The sequence below is a fragment of the Odontesthes bonariensis genome, chromosome 17, assembly GCF_027942865.1.
Source record: "Odontesthes bonariensis isolate fOdoBon6 chromosome 17, fOdoBon6.hap1, whole genome shotgun sequence".
Lineage (NCBI taxonomy): Eukaryota > Metazoa > Chordata > Actinopteri > Atheriniformes > Atherinopsidae > Odontesthes > Odontesthes bonariensis.
Genome location: NC_134522.1, coordinates 14,267,571 through 14,294,161, shown reverse-complemented (window position 1 = coordinate 14,294,161; position 26,591 = coordinate 14,267,571). Strand labels below are relative to the sequence as shown.

The window sequence follows — 26,591 nt, the reverse complement described above, 5'->3', positions numbered from 1 at the left end:
TTTGAATCTTTTTCGTGACGTTTAAGCCCGCTCTGCTTTCTGAAATTGTGACACAATAGAAGTTGATCCGTGTCGGTCTCATTATGTTACTTTCTTCAGAAACAACCTCAGTCGTCCATTTTAAACTGAAAATGAACACAGAGTACAGTGGAGTTCTAGGTTTTTAATATATCAGTAAAGCAGCGCAATTCAACATATTATTTCGCTAAATTGGAGCGATATCTTGTTTTGTTTTTTATTTTTGGCACAAGTCAGTATTGTACAAAAGCACACCTAGTAATTAAATTCTTCTCGGCACGATGTCAGACTTATTCAGCAACACAACGACAGTGCACATGTTTTGGTGGCAGTAAATTAACCCAGCTGAATACTTCTTCTGTTTCCTCTTTGTGTGTAACCTTGGTGACTCAGTAGTAGGTGTTGCATATTATCTTTCTGAGGAAAATTGTAACATCTGCGGCAGAAAATATCATGCTTGACATGAACTGCCGGTGAACTTCCTTTGCATTCATCCTGCCTGACTTTTTTTATTTTTTTTAATCTTTTGAGCCACAACAAAGAAAGGAAAATGAAAGTATAGAAACGTACCACAGCGCTGGATCAGTTGGACAATTTTTCTTAAAGAACTAGGAGAGACCTAGTTTATAACATCTCCTAGGGCTGAACGATCTATCATTTTCGACCGAAAATCGCAATCTCAGACAACACGATTTTGGGAAATAATATGTTGAAAAGCTGCCGTTGGCAGGTTTTCAAAATTGCGAGTCTAAAGTCGGAAAATTCAAACTGATACAACTTTCAGGTCCCTCCCCCAACCTCTAACAAGCTCCGAATCGCCCCCCAAACCCCTCCCCCTCTGTGGACGAGGTTGTGCACGTGAGTTCACACCAGTGTGAGCGCACACAAGCTGGGGCAGACTCACGCTCAGCAGCGTGTGCACAAGCTGTGATTGACAGGTAGGATTCCTCCACCCTAACGTGATTGGTTAAAAACAGCCGGCAGCGCTCGATTTTTGCAAGCATGATTACAGGCTTCAGAGGGAGCTACAGATTTCGTTATTTTTCCTAAACAGCCTATTTAATATTCTACTTCCAGAATCCCATGACAGTTCAAGCTAATATGACTAAAAAAAAGTTGCCGACCGCAGCTATTTTTTGGTGCTTTTTATGCCTTTAATGTTAGGACAGTTTGAGAGAGACAGGAAGCAGGGGGCAGAGAGAGGGGAAAGACACGCAGCACAGGGCCGCCCGGTGCGGGAGTCGAACCGGGGCCAGCCGCATTTAATTAATTTACACTGAAACTTGATTTAAAGAAAATAAATCGTGGTTGAAATCGAAATCGCAATCTCTGCCAGAAAAATCGCAATTTCAATTTTTTCTTAAAATCGTTCAGCCCTAACATCTCCTGCTTTTATGCAATCATGTATGCATATTTCTGAAGTTTACTGAATGTCTCAAGACGTGCATCACACAAGTCCACATTCACAAGGTCAAACTGCCACGTCAGTGATATTTACAAGATGACTGATTTATGAGACAGAATATTTGTAATGTTGTCATAATTCTTTTCAACACATTTGAAAGTTCTTCACTAATTTGTATTACTTGTTCGTACAGAAGTTTAAAGCCACTGATACCGCTAGAGAATTTTCATAAAGATTTTAATCAAACTTCATGGTCCGAGTCGAGTCTTTAGCTACTGGTTGTTCAGTCGGCAGCCAGCTTAGTAGACGGCTCATTCGTTGTTGATTTGCAATGTCTGGATGCAGAAATCACTTGGAATATCAAGAAATTTAGCTCTATTTCTAAAATACACAGCTTTCCAACTCACACTTAAATCCTAAATCTTTTTGTCACAGTTTAACTTGTTTAACTTACTGGAAATGTATTATTCAATGTGTTAAATTACAAATCTGTGAAATAGCTGAGGATGTACAATGATTCTTAAATGAACTATACTTACGATCAATAAATACTGGTTTAATAGGTTTAGCTACTGTAAGCTGGAGATAAAGATGTATCACTGATCCTGGAAGTTTTGGTACTTTTTGGTTATGCAGCTTCCTCCCTTTCAGATTTTTGTCTTTGTGTCGGGGCTCAGAACATTTGGGTATATTGACAATAAAGGGGGGAAGGAAGCTGAATCGGTTACGCCTGCACACTCGGATACTTTTTTAAAATTGCTACACACTGTTTTTCACTTGGATATGTCCCAGATTGCTCATCTTGAGCTATATATTTAAAAAATAATCCAGGTCTTCTAATATTTAGGACCATCAGCTACCAGAATAGTTCTCCAGACATTTGTAATTAGTCTGAGATCAGTCATACAGTTACTGTATTTATCGGAATGATTTTGGGACACTTCTTACTTGCGTGTTATGAGAGTGCGTATGAAAATCTATCCACTCTCTACATTCTTAAAGACTCAGGAAGTTTATGCTGCCTGGCTGAAAAAAAGTCACAAATCTCAGGGTAAAAATTCGAAGGTTCTCGGTGGGGTTAAGTTGGCCTCTTCATGTGTGAACATGATGCTTCATAGTCCCTGAACCATTCTTTCAGTGAACTTGATGATTCCTGACATTGTCATCTTGGAATTTGTCTTCAGGGAATAAAAAAGAAAAATCCAGCGATGGAATAACCCGGTCATTCAGTATACTCAGGTAGTCAGCTGGCCTCATTTTCTGGGCACATAGCGTTGCTGGATCTAGACCTGACCAACTGAAGAAACCTCATATCCTAACGGGGCCCCACAGGCTTTGGACAGTCAGACGTAGACTTGATGGATGCAGCGCTTCATCCACCGCTCTTCTTATCCTTATGCGCTCATCTCCCTGGAACAAGAGAAATCTGGAGTCATCGGAACACAAGACCTCTTTCCTTTGCTCCTGAATCCAATCTTTATGCTTATTATCAAGTATAAGCCTTTTTTTCTCCCCCCAAAGTAGTCTAGCTGATAGCTAGTTTTCTGTATATTACAGTTGTTTAGTCTTAATAGCTTGAGTTCTTCTCCCATTGTGCATGTTGAAATTCTCTTACTTTCACTGATAAACACTTGAGTTCCACTTTTGAATTTCTCTGATTTGATTTCACCCAACATTTAAGTGATCTTCGATCTTTTTTTCTTCTTCTTTTTTTATTATCAATTCATCCTGGAATGTGATGCTTCGCTGTAATCCTTTAAGGTTTTAATAATGTCTTCTACAGTTCTTAACCCAGTTTTACTAGTTTAAGTAATCTCTACAGTTGTTTTGGTCTGCATCCAGAAAACAATCATTTTATTCCCCTGAAACAGAGCAGCATCGTTTCCACGATGGTTCTGACATTATTTAAGGAATGAGAACCTACTCACTGCATCAACTTGTGGCTAGCTCAGACATATTCATCACTGCGGTGATTTCCCAATGGGAGGGTCGTACTTATTCACTTAGTTAAATCCAGGTGTTGACTTCTTTTTGGTCGGACGGTGTAGTTTGACATCTATATTTGATTTCTATTTTGACTTGTTAACAAACAACAGTAAAATTATTAGTTTAGCTAAAGTATTTTTGCATTGATTTGCTGACTATTTGAATGAACCATGTGAGCAGCAGAAAAAGGAAAAATGTTGCCTTTTACATTTTGAATTATGATTAAAACCCATCAAGCATTGAGGATCATCTGTGGCGGTTACACAAGTTGTCGACTGAATTATTCATCTTTTTTTTTTTTTCATCTATATGAATCTTCATGGATTGCATAGGTTATGTGTAGTATTTATAGTAGCATTGAAGATGTTAACAGAAAATGGTGTGACTTTACGTCGTTTTACGCTCTCGGAGGAATTTTATTTCACATCAGTCTGATGCTGAAGCCTTTGCAGCTCTTGATGCAGATCTCATGGATGTTTAACCAGAGTCTGAAGGGTTTTTCCTTCCTCTCCTCTCTTATCAAGGACTCTGCGTCCACAGACGACATGTGGTAACACAACCTCCTACCACTAACACAGCATAGAGTTTACAAACCACCATCCTCTCAAGACCCACAGCAGCTCAGCTCAGCAGTCTGTCTCTCCGTCACTCTGAGCTTTTGGTTTCTAAGAAGGGAATTTCATGGGAGGAGGAGGAAGAGGAGGAGGAGGAGGAGGAAGAGGAGGAGTTGCATGCACACAAACCTGGAATAGTGCAGCACCAGTCCACTCTGGAGTTCAGGATCCCCATCGTCTTAGCCCCTTTATGTTCACCCTCCTTAATATTCTCCTCTAAAGTAATCCACAACAAGTGAGTCCACAAGTTTTTCTTTTGTTGAATAATCGGCTTAAGTAGTAAGATTTTTTTTTTCGTTTTTTTTTTTTTCGCTATAATTAATTTGATTCACATTTCCTTGTGTGTGTTTGTATATTTCTGTTTTTGTGAAGTGCAATTGTCCTGTACAAACAGCCTGTATTTAATGCAGCTTGATTTTAAGTTAAAAGAAAATGAAAGAAATGGAAAAAGAGAATCTTTTATGCACTATCTGCCTTTTCCTGCTCTTCTGGAATTCTAACAAATGTCTATTCAGTGAATATTACTGCTTGTCCTCCAGGCACAATGTTTCTGCAATTCTACTTTTCTTATTGTCTCTTTTTCTCCTCTTTTCTTTCCCAGTTAGTGTATGCTCCTTTAAGAAACGGGTAAATTGTATAGTTGACAGCACAGTAAGCTCTCTATATCAAACCATTTAAATCCTAATGATCTTTTCCCTGTGCTTTTTTTTTTTTTTTTTTAATTGTATTTTACTTTTGTAAGTGATTTTCTGTACATGCTCAAATAATAATGGCAATTTGACAGTATGAAGTGGAACACCCCCCCACACACACACACATTTTTTACAAGGTATTTGTTGACGAGTTCCATGTCGACATGTTTGTCTGAGCAAATAGATACTTGCAAGCGTGCGTGGGTGCTTGTGTGTATGTAAGTGCGCACGTGTATCAATGGAAAGGCAGATTTGATTGTGCAACTGCGAAGTCAATTTTCCATCGGTGGTTCAGACAACAAACGAGGCTGGAATTTAAGGGAATTGCCCTCCCCATAGTTGCCCCCTTTTCTTTCTTGCTTTTTTTTTTTTTTTTCCCATCCAGTGTTCCACATTGACCGAGAAGGCTTTCGCTGCTTCTAACAGCATTGAATAACAATATATGATGTATATATATCATATGCTGTTGTTCTGTTAGAACTTTAAAATAACCTGACATGACTCATTTCAGAAAGGTGTACAATACCTTGCAGCTAGTCAGGTGTTAGCTAGTTTACACATTTATTGTGTCATATTTAAATATTCATTTCTAAATGTACAACAAGACCACTGTAGGTGCCATATGATTTTTTTTTTTTAATCACGTTTTCAGCTTTATCGCAGCCTATGCCAATTTTCTTTTTCACAGGATTCAGCTTTTTGTTTGCAGTACAGATACATTTTAAGGTTCCGCATCTGAGGATTTAACATTTAAAGCACTGAATATTTTAGAAAAAAGTCAAAGATTAGCTGTCTGGAAGAAGTAGAAACTTTTGGCTCTAATACTTAAAAAGCAATTTTTTCTTTTCCTCCTCCACATTGTGTTTATCTTAACATTCAAACCAAGATCAAATGTGCTAGCTGCAATGAGTGTTTTTGGTTGTTAAGCAAACCCCACCCCCTCACGACCACATCAGGTTTGCTTGACCGAAAACTCTTCCTCCGCCGCACCACAAGCCACAGCACAATGTTTGCTGCTATAGTGTATGATCTGTGGGTTAACTTTTATTTAATATCCCCTCAGAAACGCTAGTCAATGACTAAATTTGTATTTAACACACACAGTAGATGTATTTCTTCAAGAGAAATAATTTAATTTCAGATCATTTTGCCTTTTTTCCCCCCCTTTTTTTTTTGTCTTGCATTGTCATCAAAATTATTATGTATTATGTATATATTCTGACCTAATTTTTCTGAGGAATAAACCATTTCCGTTGAGTTAGCTTTTTGCCATGGACAAAATGTGATTCTGAATTGTCTTGAGATGGTTGGATAAATTTTTTGTGTCTTGGCAAACATTTTTACCGCTAGTCAACCTTTTTTTAAAACATTTTTTTTTAGCAATTTTATTTATGCAATGCAGAGTAATCGTATACTAAATGAATCATTCTTAATTTATCAAAAAGACAATCCTAACTGTTTCATCACATTTTAGATTTGTGGTGAGTAGCTTGTAAGATCTAAAAAAAAAATAAAATAAGATAACATAAAAAAAAAAAAAACAGACTAACTTAGGCCGTAACCCTAAAGTAGCTGCTTTCTTATATGCTTTTGTGGCAAAAATGCCAAAGACCCCTCATCTCAGATTTGAGAGATTCTGAAAGAGAATCTCGCTGTTACCTTACAAAAGATAACCTAACTTTAGTTTTCAGGTCCCTATTAGTTGTCTTTTAAAGGTACTCTGTGATGTTTTCGCTCCACGAGCACAAACGCAAGAATGAAAATGCAGGACAAGTGCATGGTGGGGAGGGAGGGGGGGGGCTTACTTTGAATTTATATGAATTTACTTTGGCCGACTGTAGGGGGCACCAGTGTGGATATCAACAGGTGGGGATGGGGTGAAGTGGCAGGAGTGCTGAAGTACCGTTAAACTAACACTGAATGATCATCTCTAAAGGGCTTAAAAAGAAACCTATGAGGACGTGGCATGTATGAGTTTCATTGGCCTTAAAGAAAAAAGTGTTGAATGTGAGACTCCATAGAGTACCTTTAATTAGTCATCATACAAAACGCGAGGGTGATCAGTAGATTTGCTAAAGTAGTAACTGACTCCAGGCCGTGGACACAAACCCTCAGTAGAGAAATCTAATTGCAACAAAAACAAATATTTCTACTTGTATACATACTGTACTTACATCATGTAAAACACTTCAAGTCAATGTGTTCACTGTGTTTAAGCAAAGAAAACTTTATTGTATATAAAAAAATGCCCCCCCCCCCACAAACACACACACACCCCCTTGGGTTTTCTTTAGTTGAGCACTTATTTATTTTGCTCTGCATAGCTTGTATTTAAACACACTAAATGTCTCCTATCTAACATTTGTCAGCATCCAGCTGCTTGTTGCAAACCTGACTGATGGGTAATAATGACTCTGAAAGCACCTATTGATCCCCCCCCTTAATGTTGATGAGGAACAAACATGTTTGATTGTTTGTATGTTGTGGTAGTTTAAAACTTCATACCCTGGAGTGTCCTGCATTTTTGTCAGAGACCGTTTTGAATTGATAACAGTAAACCCTTTTCAATGATGCTGTTTTAATTACAAACTTGAGAAAACAGACTAATTCCACAAAAATTATCTTTGTAATCACTAACTGGACTTCTGGCAAATACCGTCAGTGGGTTTACTGTGATTTGTACACGTTTGATCGAAATGATGTAAAAAATCCCATTAAATTCTTGTTGGCCCCTCCCTCCCCGCAACTGAACAAAGAATGAACCTTCGCGTATGTTTAGTTTTTCAGAAACTCAAATACCTCATGATCTCTGTAGGACGTGTTTGTCTTTTCTGGAGCAGCTGACTTTAAAGAGAGCTGCTCTTCTAATCCCTCCCTACGACGTATATTTTAACACTGATTTATTAGAAGGGGATAATGTCATGCTTGTGTACAGTGTTTTGACTTTATTGTACTGATGCGAACATAACACGAAGTTGTAAAGAAGCTACAGGAAATGACAACTTATTTTAGTGACTAGGAATACTATCGGCTTTGTCCTGCGGGCGTCTTCTTCACCCTAAACAAATACCTTTCGAACGTTCACCCAAGTATTTCCACCTGCTTGTCCACTTGTGTGACGCTCACTTAGCTCAAATCTGTAATTGTATTGAGAATTCAGGGTTTTAGAAATGTGAGGAAAATACACCGATCAGCCACAACAGTAAAGCCACCTGCCTGATATTATTCGTCTCGCTTGCTCAGCCAGAACAGAGCTGACCCTGTGGTGACTGAGCCTGGGGCATTGGCAGTGGATCCTTTGGGTCTTGTGGGCTGCGTTGGGATCTGGAAAGTTTTAGAGACAGGTCAACGCCTGGGGCCCTCTGTCATGTCCCTCAACCTGATCCTTAGCATTATTTTTATTTTAAGAGAGCCATAGTTCTTGCTCTGGGAGCTCTGTTGACAGGGGAAGGTGGGCTTGGTCTCCAGTATTGTTTAGGTGAGTTGTACGGGCCAAAGTAACATCCAGCCAGGACCCAAGGTTTCCCAAAAGAACGTTGTATTGTAACAAGATGATTAATGTTAATCACTTCCCCTGTTAGTGGTTTTGTCGTTGTAGCTGATCATTGTACGTGTGGCTAAATGACAGTAGTCATATGCACTGATCTTCTGTATAATCAGCTTTTCTTTTCTTTCGGAAAAAAATGTTATTGTAGAGGGAAAAAAGAAGAAAAAAAAAAGATTATAGAGCTATTTACAGAGTTACCTTTTGTTGCCTGGAATGCATTCTGTATATTCTTGTACGGAGGACTACCTAGCAGAAGTTGAAGAGATTTTAAAATGCTTGCGCCCTCATGTACATGTTGATGTACCTCAGTTGTGGCGTTTACTGTGTGACCCTTAGCAGTGGTGGTTTATTTGTCCCCTTACAGGGCGACCCGAGCCTCACTTTGCTGACGTTTTTCAGCTCATGAATAAGCTCACCGATTTGCCTTACCCAATCTCATGTTGCCCCCTAAAGTACTTGCCCAACAAAACACTATGAGGATGAGTAAAGCTGCTGACAATACACTCTTACAGATTAAAATCTTTGTCTATTTTAAGGTACTTAAGCTATCAACAGTGACTTTGTCCTGGTTGTCACAAGGTACAACTTTTCTTCCCCCCCAAACCCCCCCATGTCACTGTATCTAATCTCGGTCTTCAAAGCTTATTTCATTTCCACTGCAGATGATGTCATACGTTTAACAAATGCAAGTGTTTTAACATGGTAACCTTGTAAGCATTCAAAATGTGCATACATACATTTTCTGCTCTATTTATGATTACATTCAAGAATAGCTTTAGAGTGCTGTAGTTAAGTATTGTCAATGTTGATTCAAATGCGTCTCAGAGGCCTCTGTGAGTGATTTTACAAAGTTCAATAACTGTATATTTTGTATTATGTTCTAGCTCCAAAGGAATGGCAGAAAAAAAAGAAAAAAGAAATGTTTAAGTAAAAAAAAAGAAAAGAAAAAGCTTTGTTCCCTGAACTAAATTGTACTTTTTGTGTTGTCGATTGAACAAATTGCATTCCTTGCTTGTGAATAGATGCGTTTTTCTCCCTGCTCCTTACATTTTTTTTCCTTCTTTCCTTCCTTTCTTTCATTTTTTTAGCCATTGAAGTTCGAATAAAATTTCTAGTTTGCAGAATGTATTACTAAATAAATGGGTTGTCATCTTGTACCTCTCATTTCATCACTTGTTATCTGCCTCTTGTCCGAGTGAAACTTCGGTGTTTTACTTACTATTTTTATAGACGGAGCCTGATTATGTTGCTACACCAGTTGGGGTCTGAATGAAGGATCACAAACATCTTGCCTACAATCGGAGAATGAATTTGATAATATATGCTGGATAATGAACTTGCTTTGCAGCATCCTGTCACGTGAAACAAGAAGGGAAGGGAAAAGAGGGGCATGATAGTCTTATTCTCTCTGGTGCACTGTAAACGTTTTTTTTCATCCAGATGTTAGAAAGTATTAGAGGATTCCATGAACTCCTTCGGAACAGCTGTACACATTGATAAATGACCTTCTGGCCTCTTCTAACATGATTCGGTACATGTTTTCCATGAAAATCTGATGCTAAGCTCTGACGTCGTGTTCAACTTTCACTCTCAAACCTGATGCTTCAGTTAGTGAATGATAATGAATAAGCCCTTGTTTTGGACGTGTTTTAAACCCTGCAATTGCTCTAAAGGGTGTTGTAACCTGGACTGACTATCAGAGCTGTGTTTGTCTCCCTGTCTCTTTTTTGCCAGTGGGTGGCGAGTGCATCCAAGGGTCTATAACTCAGGAGGGCTCAGGACAGTCTATGGCCACTGGGATTAAGAACCAAGGGAGGGATTACTTAAATGTCAACATAATGTCATGAGCTGTGCCAGAAGGTCAAACGTTCAAATGGTGCTCAGTGGCAACCAGTTAATAGATCAGGTACAATTTGGACTGTTGTGGTTCCTGTGATGAATTGACTTGCACACTAAAACAAGCTATTTTTAAACCCCCGATTTTGTGTAACGTTCAGAGAGGCTGAAGCAAGACTTAGACGTGGGTCATGAAGAGAGTGTTTTGTCATCTAAAAAATGTATTGATCAAGTTTTAGTCACATCTGTTTTATACGTCTCCTTTCCAAGTGAGGGTTTTTTTTGGGGGGGTTTAAATGTCTACTGTTCTCCCATGCATGGATTTTTCTCACTACTTAATTTCTAACTAATCAATGCAACAAACAAAATCTTAATTCAGCAGCCAACCAGCCAGAGGGTGGCAGTGTTAATAGCTCTGAGTGATTAGAAACACCAGCAGGAGTTCTCATTGTGACAAACAACTCCCTGAAGGGTAATTGTAAACAGAACAAAAAAATAAATAAAAGCCTATTGAATGGAGGTTTAGGACAATTTTAGTTTAATAAAAGAAAAAAAAAAAACAGCATTAATCCTTGCTTTTATAGTTGTAAGTCTTGTCCTCAAGAAACCACCAGAACCTAACTCGGGTAATTCAAATTCTAGCACTTAGTCCTTTTCTTTTCATGTTCAGATGAAGGTTGTGGATAATCCTCTATCTTACATTGTGTTCAATTTAATATAGAAATAAAAGCTCACCGAAGCTTTTTTTCATTGTGTGCACATCTCTGAGGCGTTTGCACGTTAGCACTGCACAAACTGTGACTCATTAGGTCTCAGGCCACCTGTGCACCCATAATGAATCACGCTGCCCTCATATTCCTCCACATCCAAAAAGAGGCCGTGTCGGCAGAGGCCATCATCAAATGGAGCTGGCTCGTCATCTGCCTGCCATTGTTGAGCGCATGTCATGCTCTGCTTCTCATGGCGGAAAAACCCATTTGAGCTTGACTAATACAGCCATGCAGACACAGCAGTGAGAGGTGGGGGTGGTAGGGCACTCTGCTTACTCTGTGGATGGTCTCAACACCGAGGTCACTGAGCTCCGCATTTGTTAATTTGCTCCAGAGTGCACCAGGAGCCAGATTTTTCTTTTCTTTTTTTTTTCTTTCTTTTCCTCAGGGCTGCAGAGTAAAAAATGAAGAAATTTTTGATTACGAGTCAAGCAAAGAAAAGTAAGCAAAGGGATGGGATTGATGGGCGTTTTGTGAACAAGATTTTTCTCCATCCAGTTCAAATTTAAAAGCATTTCCTGTCTAAAGCTCTTTCTTCTCCCCCACTCGCCATGCTTTCCTTCTCCATTTCCTCAGCCTGTGAGTGCTCGTGTTGCCTGGGGTCTGTTTGTCAGAGAGAACACAAGCTTTTCTCACTTGGACGCAGCGATTCAATGATTGGTGTGTACAAACAATCATATCAAGCAAGGATGACATGTACCCACCTCCCCACCCTCCTCCTCTCCCACAAACATGGAATATGTCCCTCCTGCTCCCTCTGCTCCTGCCTCTCACAATGGTTTGGGAGTGAGTGTCTCCCCGCATGAGATGGGTTACACAAGCTGCTGCCCTGGGAATCCCGGTCCAGCTCATTATCCTGAACCCCTGAGTCACAGCTCATTATGAATTAGAACATCAAATGATGCAGGCTCGTTAAAGAGCCACAGATTCGTTCATTAGCATCAGCGCCTTTGCTTGTTAGAGCCTGTATCAGCATTTGCTCACACCACCACGTTACATGCTGTCATTCCTCCGCACTGACTGGAAGATTTAGGATTAATGTCAGTTCCAGCCAGCGGGTCAGCGCTGGTGAGGTTCAGATATGGGGCTGATTGATCAGTGGTGGCGGGAAGCTGTGGAAGTTGTTGACAGCTGCCTACTATGCCCACCACTCTTTTACATATTTCATTGTGTTGAAGGGGAGAAAAAAACAGTCTCAGAATAACTCGTTTGGCAAGTGGCTGAGTGGAATGGTCCCAGATAGATGGGACTGACAGAATAAATGTTTTCTGTACAACTTCATGCCTATTTTTAAGGTACCTAATTTCTTAGTGTTTACATATTTCATTAAAAACCAAGCACACCTTTGATTAGAAACAGACCTGCGTTTTAAGTGTCACCTCACCCCTGTGAAACATGTGAGTACCTGTTACGCTCTCTATCAACTCGAGCACTCGTATGAAGATGCACACGTCCAGTCTCAACATGCAGTTGGTGCCCGTTACAAACCAACACGGGACATGAGGAGGAACACCACCCGTTCAACATATTTAAGCCTGAGGAATGCAGATGGTGCATTTTGGTGAGTAGTGCTCCACTCACACGTGAAAGTTTCTTTAACTTGTGATAAGTACAGTTTAATATTGTCTTCTGTTTCTCCGCTTTTGAGGGAGCTCTTTGAATTGGATGAATAAATGAAAAACAGCTCTGGTGTTGTCATCAATCTTGTCTCATTGTGTAAAATGTAGCATCCTGCACTTTGACAATCTGACCTGTCTTTAGATCACAGAAGTCAAGGAATCTTTTATTTGATTGTTTTTAAATCACTCTTTTCTTTGTCTTATTTTATTGTGATGTAAGCCTGAACTGCCAGAGTAGGTTCAAGTACAGTAGAATTATATAATGTGGCAAGTCTGATATAAACTGTGAGAACTGACAAGTGAGATTTTCTGTAGGAAAGTAGAGCAGAGGTTATAAGTTGATGCAAACACTGAAACACCGACTCTGAGATTAGTGAGACACCAAATGATTTTTTTTCTAAGGGGTTTCTGAATGATTCGAGGCCACTGATTCATTTTGCTTAACCTTCTTGCTGTCAGTCATTTTCTTCATTGGTTCATTTATCTAAAACCCACAATTAAGTTTTACAGAGAAAATTAGTCGGAGTAAATAGTTTCTTCTTTTCTAACTGCAACCTTTCAATGTGCTGCTGTGAGATGGAAATGTTTATTTCTGTGTGTGTGTGTGTGTGTGTGTGGGCCCTCATATTGAATCAAGGCGTTTTTGCCTCTTAGTTCCATGCTGATCGTTTTCATCTCCTCTGCTTGCTGTCTGACCTCTGGTAGCATGCAGCTTTGTTTTGCATGCCTTCCCTTGGGTTCATCTCTATCTGCACACTTCATCTCATCTTCATCCTGCTTTTCTCCCTCCAGGACCCAGACATCCTCTTCTTCCGTGGTTTCAGCTAAAACAAGAACTAATCACAAGACGTCAAGCGAGCATTTTTGCCACATTTGTTCATAAGTATAGCATAATATTGTGATTTCACTGTATCCTTTATGAAGTGTGGTTTACATCCTCATAAACATTTCAAAATTTTTCATGTCATATTATTACCCATTTTAAGACTAGCTCATCAGCACCTATTCTGGCCATCACATCATTCCAAACAATTGTTTTGGTACTAATTTAAAGAGTGTATGATGCTTTCCAGGGTTTCATCTGAATATACTAATGCAAAGTGTTGACGAGGGGGGAGTTTGAGCCAAGAGAAGCTGAAAAATGGACACGTAAGTGGCAGGATTACATAATTCTTGCAACCTCAGTAAACAGGCGAAACGTCACTGAAACTGGATCACAGCATTGCCACAAAATTGGTTATTTAAGACAGAGGCTTGCAATAGCGTTAAACCAAGCATGGAGAAACATTGATATATATTTAATCTGATCATCAGACTAAAAGAACGGAATAATTTCCTGCAAAGCAAATGTTAAACTTAGTTTGTTTTGTAAGGCGGCGTTCAGAGATAAGACAGGACAAGGAAGATATTGGCAACATAGAAGAATGAACGTGTGAAGTTTATTTAATAGATTCATACTGCTGATTACTATGTCTGTTATGATAATGAGGTAAACAAAAGCGGCAGTGTTTTAAGTTGAATTTAAATTCCTAAATTACATTAACTCACTTCTTCGCTACTGTTGAGCAAAGCAAAAAGTTCTTATCTTTAATCGCGCAACAAATAATCCACAAGATGTTTGAGATAATGGTGTCAGTTGCACTTTAATTTGCACAGGGGGGATTTTCACATGATTATTTTTCTGTAGGTTTAAATTTGGCTTTATGTGGATTCTATGCTTACAGTTACTTACCTCAAAAATTCAAAGTTTTATTTTCAATTTTAGTGCTTTTTGTTTAATTTTAACATGTAACCAGGATGGAAGATTTTTCCTTCTCAAAAACCTCCCACTTTTAAAGGAATAATGCCAGTAAATACAGTTCTGGCAGTAAAATATATCGTCCCTTGTTTCGTAGCAGCAGTTTTAACTCTTACAAACTGGACCACTGTTGAAAAACCATTGCTGCAAATATCTTGGGTGCAAGAGCAGTCAGGTGGACTGTACTTTTTAGGTCCAACATTCAAATCTGTGGTGCTTTTGTGATTTATAGTCCTCACCACATGGCTATTGATTTAGGAGCCTGTGGTAAACAATGGTGCTTAAATAAGTTGCTTGTTTCTCCTCATTGAATATAAGGTACAATGTTCCTGCTGTAGGACCACAGAGCATTTAATTAGCCCAGCCTGTGGATCAGCACTTTAGTCCAAATATTGACACAAAACTGAGCTGTGCTGTACTGTACTGTATATCTCCAGGCCATGTTCCTGCCCCAAGGGATTGATGGGATCAATTATTGTCTCTGAATCCCATAAAATTGTTCTCTGTGAAATTTGAGTCCATAAATAAAGGCTCAGTCTGTAAAACGATTGCATACTGTGTTCTGTGAAAGCGGTTGTAGGCATTCATAGCTGTATGTGATATCATTCTACGTAATACATATGTTGTATTGCATTATTATGTTACATGTTAGAGGTTAAGTGCCTTGAGTCTCATTGTCTCTGTCATTATCTGCCTCTGTGTCCCTCCTATGACTTCACACAGGGACGATTATTCTCATTTAGCACACTGAAATTTGCTTAAGCTCAATTAAGCAGAGCACGGGAAAGGAGAGATCAGGCACTGAGCTTGTTCAACTGCAACAATCCGGTTTTCTATATGTGTATGCTGTCACTGCATAATGACACAGAGTGAAAAATATATGACTTTAAGAATTTTCACTGCATATCAATGGGCTAAATAGGGATTCTCTGACATTCAATGTTCACACAGCTGCACTGTTGCACGTTTTTGGTCAAGTTTTATTTTGACCAAATAAATAGATTAACAGGAGTCAGTTTATATGTCATCCTCCTTTTTATTTTCTTAAAATGTAGTGAAAAACATAAAGCTTCTTTACTAGTCGAGCCTTTTAGTGTGAGGACAACACGGGTACTTATAAGCCCCATGAGGAAAAGGAAAAGTTTGTGAATAGCCCAGAACTTTTGCAGCCTCTATGGTTGTCCTTGTCACTGCATGTATATCAGTATGGTTTCTCTCAATAAGGTAAAAGTTTTTTTTGCGCATTAAGGCTACTAATGACAATGACTTGATACTGAAACCGAACAAAAGAATTGTGCAGTGAAGAACTAATATTCGTCTAGAAAACATCCCCTATTGTTTCTTTCCAAAAGTTGGAACGAGAGATGATGCATCTTCATGACACGAAGATTGAGTTTCATATTTTTTTTTCCATTTATTCCAGCATACAAGCAAAACATTTCTCAGCTGTGCTTGATTTTTTTTTTTTCTTCCTCGAAGAAAAGCCAACATTACTTGTGTCTCTGTAGCCTAGGTGGTTTATTTGAACACACAGCCACAATGGAACAATGAGGTTCTTTTGTAAATGATAACACATTCACTGTGATCCACTGCTGCTGCTGCTGCTGCTGCTGGGAGGAAGATATTTTTCATTTGTTTCCGAATGTTTTTAAGAAATGTTTCTGGAAACAAACCTCAATTGTAAATTTAAGAGTTTGCATGTGCGAATGAAAACGATTTAGGAGACAGAGAGTGACTTCCTGTGTTGTTCCTCTATATTCTTAGTATAAAAATACTGCACGTGTTAATGGGGAGCAGCCTGCATTGAGAAGAAATTCAGCACCATTCAGCCACCAGTCACAAAGCACAAACAGGCCTTTTTCCCTGGCTGCAGCAGTCATTAAGGCATCTTATGACTTTCCTGCCCAAAATGGGAATTATTTTGTCAGCGACGATTACGCTAATTTGGCTCTTTGGCTGTTTTCGTAAAAAGGGTTCCCCCTATTCACCACTATCTATATAAGGAAGCTACTATATTGGGCCCGTGCAGTTGTACAAAGACACATGTTATTGCCCTGTCTGAGGCTTGTACACAAACAATTCATCAACAGGTGTGGGAGGAAACATTTTTTTACCCTGCAGAAGGATGTTACATTTGGAGCGTGTGGGGTACTTCTAACAGAACAAAAGTCAGTGTCAGTGGGCATTCAGCCTGCAGGAGGATTTCCTCTGGCTGCAGAGGGAAGAAGAGAGAGACACAGCTGGTTGTGCAGAAGCATTTCCACAGCTGAATTAATTGTGGTTTTTTGCCTTTCAATAGCCTATAATAACTCTGGACGATGGCTGGTAAAGCTTTAAGTCAGCTGTAGGAGTAGAATCGATGTGAATTCCCCTTTATTTAATAGTCACCATCACAGCCTGTTTTTATGTAAGAAACCTACAGATGAAAAACGATTCCATTTTGACTTTTCTAAACAGCACTTAGTCCTTTGTATGCAGTTTCCTAAAGACCACTGAACTTGTCTTTTACTAGGAGCATTGGTTTTAAAAGAAAATGTTAAAGTAATGCATATGCACTGATAACCATTCATGTGAAATCTTAAAATGTACTTTAAGGTAAGATTAAAGTTGCAGCTTTGTCTTTCTGGTGTGACTTGAATTGGGGGGAAGATAATAGGGCAGATGCAGGCATATTAGAGGTATGTTGACTTGTAATGGTTTTTCTTTAATCTCTTTGATACCTTTCATTAGAGACTTGGGATGCTTGGCCTTGCCATCAGCAAAATTTTATATATCTCTTCTACATCATGCTTCAATCCCCCTGAAGGGTGTTTTATGTAAAACATGCTTTTTGTGCCCCTGGAACGACATTTAATCAAGATTAACCTTGGTATTTTAGTAGCCAATGGTCCAGCTTTGTGAGGTTTCATAATGGAGGACAATTATCAAACTACTTTTAGTGCTGAGGATCCGCTCTAATGGAAAGAAAACATTTATTTATAGCAAGACAATATTTTTTTTAGTTTTTTAAAGGAATTCTGAATGGAAATGTTGGTTTTGCTTTTCATCGTGAGTCTTGCAATAAGTTAAATTTTCTGCTAAAATTAACACGAATGTACTCCAGCTTATCTGAAGGGAAATTATCATTCAAATAATGAGCGAAATGTTCTCATCTTGGATATATTTAGCCAAAAATCCTAAATGAATTGCCTAAATATCGATGTATCTCAAAGCCTGTGAGATTTCTATTGATTCCAAGTTCAGTGAGATCAACGGGCAAATTTTATGTTCATTTAACTTTAACCTATGAATGGAATCTTTAAAAAAAATAAAATAAAACGTACAGCAACACATTTTCAACCAAAATTATCTGTTTTTGTCAAGAAATAACATAGCTTTTTAGAAAAATAATGATAGAAAAGAAGTAAATACTTAATCAGTGCTTATAGCTGCCATTATCCTGCTGGAAATGTGGCAGCAGGGGAGCACTGCTCTTGTGAATGCCCATTCATGGTTTTCTGGGCATGGCAGACTTGAGTGTCCTCGTATTGTCTGCTAAGAAAGTGCAGAGAAAATAGTTTTCTTGGGTGGTCCGACTCATTAATACACTCTGCACTTCTTGATTTATGGCTCGCAGTTCAACTGCTGCCAATTAACATGAAAACACACAACAACAAGGGAGAAAAAGGAGAAAATGCTGAGGAGGAGGAGGCGGCTGGAGAAGTTTCTTCATGACGAACCTGCCAGTCACAAAAAGGTAAGAAATGTGCAGAGCTGAATGCTTGGCTTGTGGAGCATATGTCTTTGTAGAAATGCTCTGACTGTAGCTCTTGTTCACCTCTTTTAATTGCTTTAGATTAGTTCATTGATAAACTTACAAACTGAAGTGTTGTACTCTGGATAAGAGGCATCATATTTTCCTATTTTTCCCTGTTATTTTGGCTTTTGAACTATCGTTAAATGCAAATCTAATTCCTCTCCCTCACCCTTTTTTTAGTTGTACAGGACAGCACTTTGATGTTTTTTTGAATGAATTTTTCCTTTAAAAATCAGATCCTTTCGTTTGCCTTTACATTTGTACGTTGTTTATTTTTATCATTTTAATTAACATGTGTTTTAAAAGGCGACTATCTATTTTATTCCAGCTTGAAATATTGCTACAAAGGGTTTTATTCCTGATGAAATTTCACCTGCTGAAAGAATGGCTGTAAATATTACAGACAATAAATCTTGAGATTTAAGGAGGTTTTACTGTCAATATGAGTCTAAAGAATAAAAGCGTTTATCTCACTTACTTGATTGCATAATCCAGATTTAGCCCGAGTTAAAGTCAGTTAAAGTCAGTTACTCATGTCTTTTGACTTCATGCGCTTCACTTCAAGGCTGATTAAAAAGGCTCATAAAACCTGTGAAAAATGTAATACGAGTTCCTCTGTTGACAAAAATTCTTCTTCAAAAATCATCAAAAAATTTAAGCAAATCAAATTTTCGAGGACAAGTGCAGTTAAATTGGCTCAATATTGTGGCACTTTCCATAGTAAGGTCAACCCTTACAAAGCAACTTACTTTGATAACTTTGTATTTTTAAACACCCTTTATGCCTGACTGGATAATCCTAAATTGTAGTTAATGAGTGTGAGCATTCATCCATCTCACTTCTGACTATTCTATGAATTAGCATCTAGAAAACAATTCTCCTTTTCCCTGGGTGCATCCCAGTGAAAGCCGCAGCACCCTGTTGAGGTCATGCACTGTTGCACCGTACCCTGTGACCTCGTCAAAAGTACTTCTGGTAACACACAGCTTTAGTTTTCCTCTCTACTAAAGACATAATCTCTTTAATTGGTGTCAGAGTTGGGATCCTTATGGTGAAAGTCCTGAAAATGCTCACACAAGCAGTCATGCTCACTTGTTGACACTTACAGAAGAAAAAGTGGAGAAAGAAGCAAGGCCTCGTCAATGTGGTGCTGAAACTTGTTAATCTTTGGTGGGAAGGGTGTTACCGCAGCCCCTCCAGCCACTCCAGTCTGACACCATCCAGCGACTTAAGTCAGTCCCGTGTGACCCCCCCCCCCCCCTCACCACCTTACACCATTAAATCTTTACACCTGCTCGGTCCCAACATCACAGAACAAGTTGGGATGACAGAGGAGATTTGCTTTAGAGAGGGAAATCCATCTCATTATGGGGTGTGAAATCATCCACTTTATTTGCTCCAAATTAAGATTGGGAGACACAGTGTGTGTGTGCACCAATCAATTTTTTGGCCTGCAAATGGTCAGACAATTCCTGAAAAAAAGCCCCTTTAAATTTCCCGGAGATCGAGACGAATTTTTCAGATTGCCGGTTTTATCGGACTGGCAGCCTAACAGTCAAGGTTGTTCAACTGCAATAATACAAAAACAGAGAAAGGCAGCAGAACTGGAGATTATTTGGCATTTTGGTTTAAAAAGTGATTAAAATGAAATTATCAAGGTCGCTGCTTCTGTCAGTTGGCAAACTGATTATTTCACAAAAATGTGTGATGTGGGTCTAAACTAAATTATTTTATTGTTTAAACATGTATCATCTACACTTGCATGCTAACATTTATTTGTGTGGTTACATATTGTTTCACTGAAATATGTTTCTCATATTTCGACCACAATATGAACATTAAATTGAGTTAAAGGCGGGGTAGGGGATCTTTTTCTGGAACATTTTTTACATATTGCTTGAAATACTCTTCACACCCCCATTGCAACCAATTAATTAAAAGTTTTGACACAAATATGAAAAGTTTTAGTGGCCTCTAGAACGTACAATCTAGGAAAAACAGTATCCAATCATTGTGAACGGACCGTTCACAATGATTGGATACTGATGCCGTCTATCAAACTGAGATCTGCTCCTCCCTCCCCCTCCTTCTCCCTGTGCGCGTACCCTGCTCCGTGAACGTCCAGAAGCTTGGCAGGAAGCTAAACTAGAGCCAGCTTGGCTAGCACCTAGCATTATTAAACGTATAGTTAGCATAAACTAAATACTAAATACTAAATACGGCAACGATCGATGCTTGCTGTCAGAACAGCGCTCGTGCACCTTCGTGCTCGTGCGCGTTCATGTACTCTAGAGGCGTGCCTTCGGGGGAAAAGTGAAGAAAAGGGTTGGGACTTTTTACCTGTGTATTTTCAAAATGCAGCTTCGCTGGACTCAAAATCCAGGATCTCCTACCCTACCTTTAATGCCTCTTTAAAACAGTTTAACGTACAAAAAGGCAAGAATAACTGCTTTATTGCAGCGGTTTTAAGCTAAACTGACAACTGAGTATTGACTGTTTTCAAATTAAATTTCATCTACACGATGGAGGGTTTTTACCACAGCTTTTAGGCCCTGAGGATGATCAGTACAGCAGCATAAGTTAGGTGAATGTTTGGCAAAAACTGGGATGTTCTCACAATCCACATAATTCTATCAGTTCTATAAATGCCGTGAGATTTAATAACATGAGCTGTGATCATGAATGACTCTGGTGTCGCACCTGCAGAAAAGGAGGTGCTGTGGTTCTGTTTCAAAGGCCAAGGTTTACAATCAGGGTCACACAAGCCAACCTTTGCATTCAGGTGTCCTGGACAGACATCCTCCTGTCCAGGGGGCAGTGAGCAGAGGTCAGTGTTTTAACTTCTCACCTGTGACCTCTCAAATGACTCGTGCTTTGACAAAGGGTTTCGAGGGCATGGCTGTGAAAATGGGACCCTAACTTAAACCAATTAAATCACTGAATAGGTGTCCATAAGGAGGATTAATGGAAACCTTGAAGGACTCAAAGGGACATCAGCTTCTGACATAAATCAGATATAGAAGAAGCGAAATAATAAAGGAAGTTGACATGAGAATGACCAAAGACGGGCTCTGGTAGGCTATTTTTTTTACAAGACTAGTGCAGCCTCCCAGGCTGAGACACTCACGTGAATGCTCCTCACCTTTGCCATAGGAGAGGAATGAGCAGAGACAGGAGAAAGACAGATGAATGTGGAAAACACACATTAATAAAACAGGAAATTGGGGGCTAAAAAGTGCAAATAATCACTGGATGTGAATGTGTCTATTGAAGCACTCTTTTGGGTGCTGGCCCGATGCTTCCACTAATGGTCTGTTTCACTGAAGTAGCACCAGGAATGCTAACCTTCTCAATGCTTCACAACTCGGAGCGACCATGGCTGCGCTCCCACTTGTGTTTGTGTGTGTGCGTGCCTGTGTCTGCCTCGATGTCATTATGCTTTCTCTTGAAGATAAAAAAGAGCTCTATCTAGCATACTCTCCCATCCTGTAATGAACAGAGTCCACATATTTATGTTTTTACCAGAGAACACTTGAAACACAAGAGGGGTTAAAGTAAAGAGTGGCAAGGTCTTTGGACCATTTTCAATATTTCCCCCCTCTGTGGCCCATAGGGCAAGTGAGGGGTTGGTTCTTTACAATACTCAGGTGACCAGAGGAAAATAGTGTGGCCTTAACAAGCCCAAATTAAAAAAGAACATCATTTTCATTATGCAGTCAAACACAATTACAAGCAAATGTTTTCTCTGTGGAGCTGCCCCTGCTTTCAGGGTCTTTGTCCCTATCTCCTTAGTGTGTGCAGAGAAAGGAATCGCTGGTCAATGGGCAGCTGAGTGGCGTGTTCAGCGGAGGCCCACATCCTTAGCCCCCAGCGCAGAATACGTTTTGTTAGAGAAGCAACCATACATTTTGAGCAGATTTGTTGAATTAGAGGGCGCAGCGGGAGATGGGGAAGGGGGAAGTGAGGGGTAAGTGATGGGGAGGACTTGTTGCTAGGTGACTGACATACAACTGCTGCATGCCAGTTTTCAGAGCTTGGCACTCCTTGTCTGTTTGTTTTGTTTTCTCCCTTGTACCCCCCTTCCCCGCTCCACCCTCCCATCAATTCACTTGTCTGGCTCTCCTCATTGCTGAAGTGTGGATAATAAAATTAAGAGAAAATAGACAAAACAGGTCGAATCATGGAGGATTCTACACTACACCTCTCGCGCCCACCAAGAACTCAGTCATCAGCTTTTCAACTGCATCGATACTTAAAAACCTTACTGCTGCAAAGTGTTGTGGCAGACGGGGAAAAAAACTGCTTTTATGGGGAAAGTAAAGGTGGCTTCACTCTTTCTAATGTGCCAGTTAGTATAGAATCTGACATAAAGCATTAGCCTCATGGAGACACTTTGCGCTATCAGCAAAATGGGGGGGGGGGAGTCTTTTCCTGTGGCTGGTAAGTGACACACAAGGACAGGCAGGATTTCTCCGAGCCTTCAGCTCACTCTAGGCATTGCTGCTTGGGAGATTTGCCATTTGAAATACTGATATTTTCAAATACAGTCCTAGATATGTGAGATTATTACTTACAGGGCTGCATTTCTCATTAGAGAATTGCCTTCTTCTTCACACCGATCTATAATTTTCATATAAAACTGTTCAGTAATGAAAGCCTATGTGGGGATTTGGTGATTTTTCTTGACAGACTCATTGAATTTTCCTGAGCAAACACTTCCTTCAGCTCCTCTCCTCATTCAGTAAGTGTCTTCATCTATCTCCTCACTACCTGACGAAGCAGTCTGGCCACTTACCTTGTCAACCCCATCACTGCATGTCAAGCAGCCACACTGCCCGGTTCAGTGAACCCTATGCAGACCGAAGTTAAGAGTGTGGCAGAAGTGACAGAAATGGAGCCTTTTATTGTCTCTTTCTCATTTGCACAAATATTCCTGTAGTTTGTTTAACTATAAAGAATATTATTCTGCTCTGATTTAAGTGCTATAATCCCAAACTTTCTTTAAAACAGTAGCTTTGCAATTTCGGCTTACAGGATACATGTTAATTCTGACTCTCAGTAATGGGGTGTTTTTTTATTTTTTTTATTTTAAATTGTATTTTATATGTTTGCAGCACTTCTGTCTTCAAGGATGTGAATGCATAAAAAGAAGTGACTTTGGCTGCTTGTGCTGCCAATTGTTGAAAGGCCTCACCCGCACACTTTCATCTCTCTGTTTGTCTGAAAATGCATTACATCTTTCAGCATCACATATTCATTGTAAGCCAGTACAGGGTGTAGTGATTCAGGGTCATCGGGATTTTTGATTTCCCCCTCGGTGTCGCATTTATTTGTAGCTCTGTCTGAAGGTCAAAACCGAATACACCCGAGCGAAGAAGCCATTGTTGATCTGTTTCTCCACCTTGTGCCTCCCTAATCCTTTTCACCATGGAAGCATCTTTCTTTCTTTGTGTTGTCCGGAGGCTTATGAGACTATCAGAGAAGCACCTGTGCCCTGAGGAAAATTCCCTTGCTCTCTGTAAAGCTGTATTATTCAGCACAAGGCCATGACAGTCAGTGTTTCTAAAAGCTTTTGGAACATTGTAAATGGTGATGCTAAAACCTGTCAGCAACCCACCAAGATATGAGAAACGGAAACTTACCGTTTACCATATCATGCCTTTATATGTGGGAGGCTGGCAAATAGTCAGATATGAATAAATAACCTTTAATATAACTAAAAGTAGCTAATGAAACTAAGATCAATTTCTTTTAGTTAAAAGGTGAAGTAACATGACCAGCATTCATACAGTTCTACTCGAATTTTGTGTTTTTCAAATAGTGATTGAAGTGATGTTTTATTCATTTTTCAGTTGTCCTTTGGAGTCAGCATCAAGCTGTTTGCACAAGTTGTATTTAAATGAACAGACCAGGAATGCTAATATTTAGTGATAAGAAAAGGTTCTTTGCAACGTTCTGTTTAATTCAATGTTAGTCTTATTTTGAAATGTATTTACTCTTCACTATAAAAACATAAATACACAACATGAAATATTTAGTTAATAAATATCCAGTCAATCTTACGAAGATAGAACCTATTAAATTCACTTTTGATATGTTATGTATCTAATCTGCCATGGATGTTAGGTAAATGAACTCTATCAGTATCAGTCAGCTCTCCATTTTTGTATTAATATTTATTTTTCTTAATAGATTGATTAAATGTTAGGGATCTTTATGAACAATCATGACGTGCCTTGAAGTGTAACGTTTTTCTTGCTCTGCTCTGTTTGGCCACCTGTACATGATCAAATGTTAGTGTGTGTTTGGAAAAGACACCGCAGCAGTCATTGATTGGCTCAGCTCAAATCCTACAGGGACTTCAGTTTTGGTTGATTGGACAGGCCGCTGTTTGGCTTTGGATGGCCACCATTCAGCCTCCCAGATCTGAATGCATTGACAGTGTGTCAAGTTTTACTGGCTCAACCTCCCTGTTGCTGTTGGTGCTGATGTGTGGCAGTTTGCCAAACTGTTTGGGAGGATGTTAATGAAATTGGATGCTGATCAAATCTTGTATCATATTCTTTCACAGGTTCAGATGTTTGAAACCCCCCCCCCCCCCCCCCTCCTCATTAAAGTCCAACCCAATCTTTATATCTGATCTTTAATCTGATCTTATTTTTCTACTTGATCCGACAGAAAATGCTAAGTGTGCTTGGGTCGGTGTCTTCCCATATTAGTGGTGCCATGCACAGGCTAATAGCCAGGGCATTTATTGATTATATCCTATTCATTTCTGGGATGTTATAGTGTTGCCTTGTTAGAAAAATCCACTGTTGTCTCTTACAGCTTTCTCATTTACATTGACCCCAATCCCAAGCTTGCCTGTTAAGTAGAATGATTTAATCTTCCCTGGCAGGAGCGCCCAGAGCACCCCTCTGCTTACCCTCCGAACATGCATTTTTAATCAGTATATTAAGATGTCACATAACAGTCTGAGCTCATCAGCAATGCCGCTGGCCAAAGCAAATATGGATTCAGCTGTTTAGAATAGTATTAGATCCAGCCTGCTAGCTCTCAGAGAATAATCACTGTCTGAGGATGTGTAAAAACCAAGAGTTACATTTAGCTGCATATAAAATGACTTTTTTTTGTGCCATTTAAAAAGTATTTGAGGATGCTGCATTTGCTGAGCGACAGAGAAGAACAGGAACCAGTAAGGAAATCATTTGACTCATCTTCTCAAGGTCCCTGAAGTCTCCACAGGGCCTTGTCCTTGTAGCACAACACCGTTGATACCACACAGTGCACTGAGAGGGTTGTGCACGAATAAATATTTGAGTGTGTGTGTGTGGTGAAAGCGAGATGACTGTCAGCCTGTCAGTTGTGTTTGGAGTCCTGGCATCAAGCACGGACCTGCTCAGTGACACCCGTTAACTCGAGCAATGACATCAACACATACACATATACTTTCTCTCTGCACGGCATTGCTCTCCCCCAACCAGCACTGTGTATCTCTCTCACTCACAGCCCTCTCAGCTAACTCCTGTCAGAGGCATCACCCTCTAGGTACAGTGGTGAGCTTTATGCACACAGTGATCAGGCAGCTCGCCAGCTCTGCCTTCTCCTGCCTCTACCTAGACGATTCCCTTCATCCTAATGAGCTCTGTCAGAATGGCATTTGACATAAGCCATCAATAAAGCACAGTTGACAGACATTAAGAGTCCGGAAATCCAGGCTATCCATGGCCCCTGCACCTCACAGAAGAGACCACACTGATTTGGCGTCCTTTTGCAGTCAGAATGCACCTCTTCATGTATACATATTCAAATGTTAAAAAATCTTGTTATCAGTTTTGTAGCCTTTCATAAATGTACACACAGTTTCATCCAAACCTGTGAGCTGTTTAATCCTTGATGCAGATGTGTTTTGCGGATTTTGCTGTGAAGCTGTGCGTTTGTCAATGACAATCCGATTGGAAAAGACAATTGATGGATACGCTCCTTGATTAGAAAATAACAACCTTAGCCAATGAAAACATATCACTTTTCAATAGATACTGAGTGTAACTGTGCAGCGTTGTATGCAGAGGCTCTCCTCGTCCAAAGAAAGGACAGTGTTTAATGGAAGCTAATTAACTGAATGGTGTCTTGTTGATCACTATAACATGGCGGGTATAGCAGGAGGGTACCTGTATGTAAAGAATCACTTTGCATACTGCAGTAATTCTTACCTCAAGGTGAAGTCACTACGCACTCACTGTGGCTCATTTCTCCAGCTAATGGTCACTTAAGGTGCTTTTATATACTTTTTTCTTTGTCACATTTCCTGAATCTAAGTAAATGATGACGGTGAAATACATGCAAATAAATACATTAACTAAATCCAGTGCGAGAAAGTAACTCAACTCAGATACAGCACATTAAATCACATACATCCTAAAGAGATATGTCTAAATGTCACTGTTGAAAAAGCTGTACAGACAAAAGAGCAAAGTATGTTGCTAGAAGACATTTATTGACAGCAGTGG

General features: G+C 39.5%; 1 protein-coding gene across 5 annotated transcripts in view; it reads left to right on the top strand.

Annotated features, from left to right (window-relative positions):
* LOC142366558 (protein phosphatase 1A) overlaps window positions 1-26,591 on the top strand; it is a 42,551-nt gene that overhangs the window by 7,162 nt on the left and 8,798 nt on the right. The window contains exons 6-7 of one of the 5 annotated variants that reach the window (XR_012766846.1): window positions 13,280-13,976; window positions 14,212-14,796. The exons of 1 other annotated variant lie outside the window; for it this stretch is intronic. Coding sequence is in view for 3 of the 4 variants with exons in the window: in XM_075448474.1 (XP_075304589.1) it covers window positions 11,257-11,309; window positions 11,445-11,451 (60 nt within the window). In the remaining variant the exon portion in view is untranslated. 3 more of the 5 variants (XM_075448474.1, XM_075448476.1, XM_075448475.1) reach the window with 3 other exon arrangements.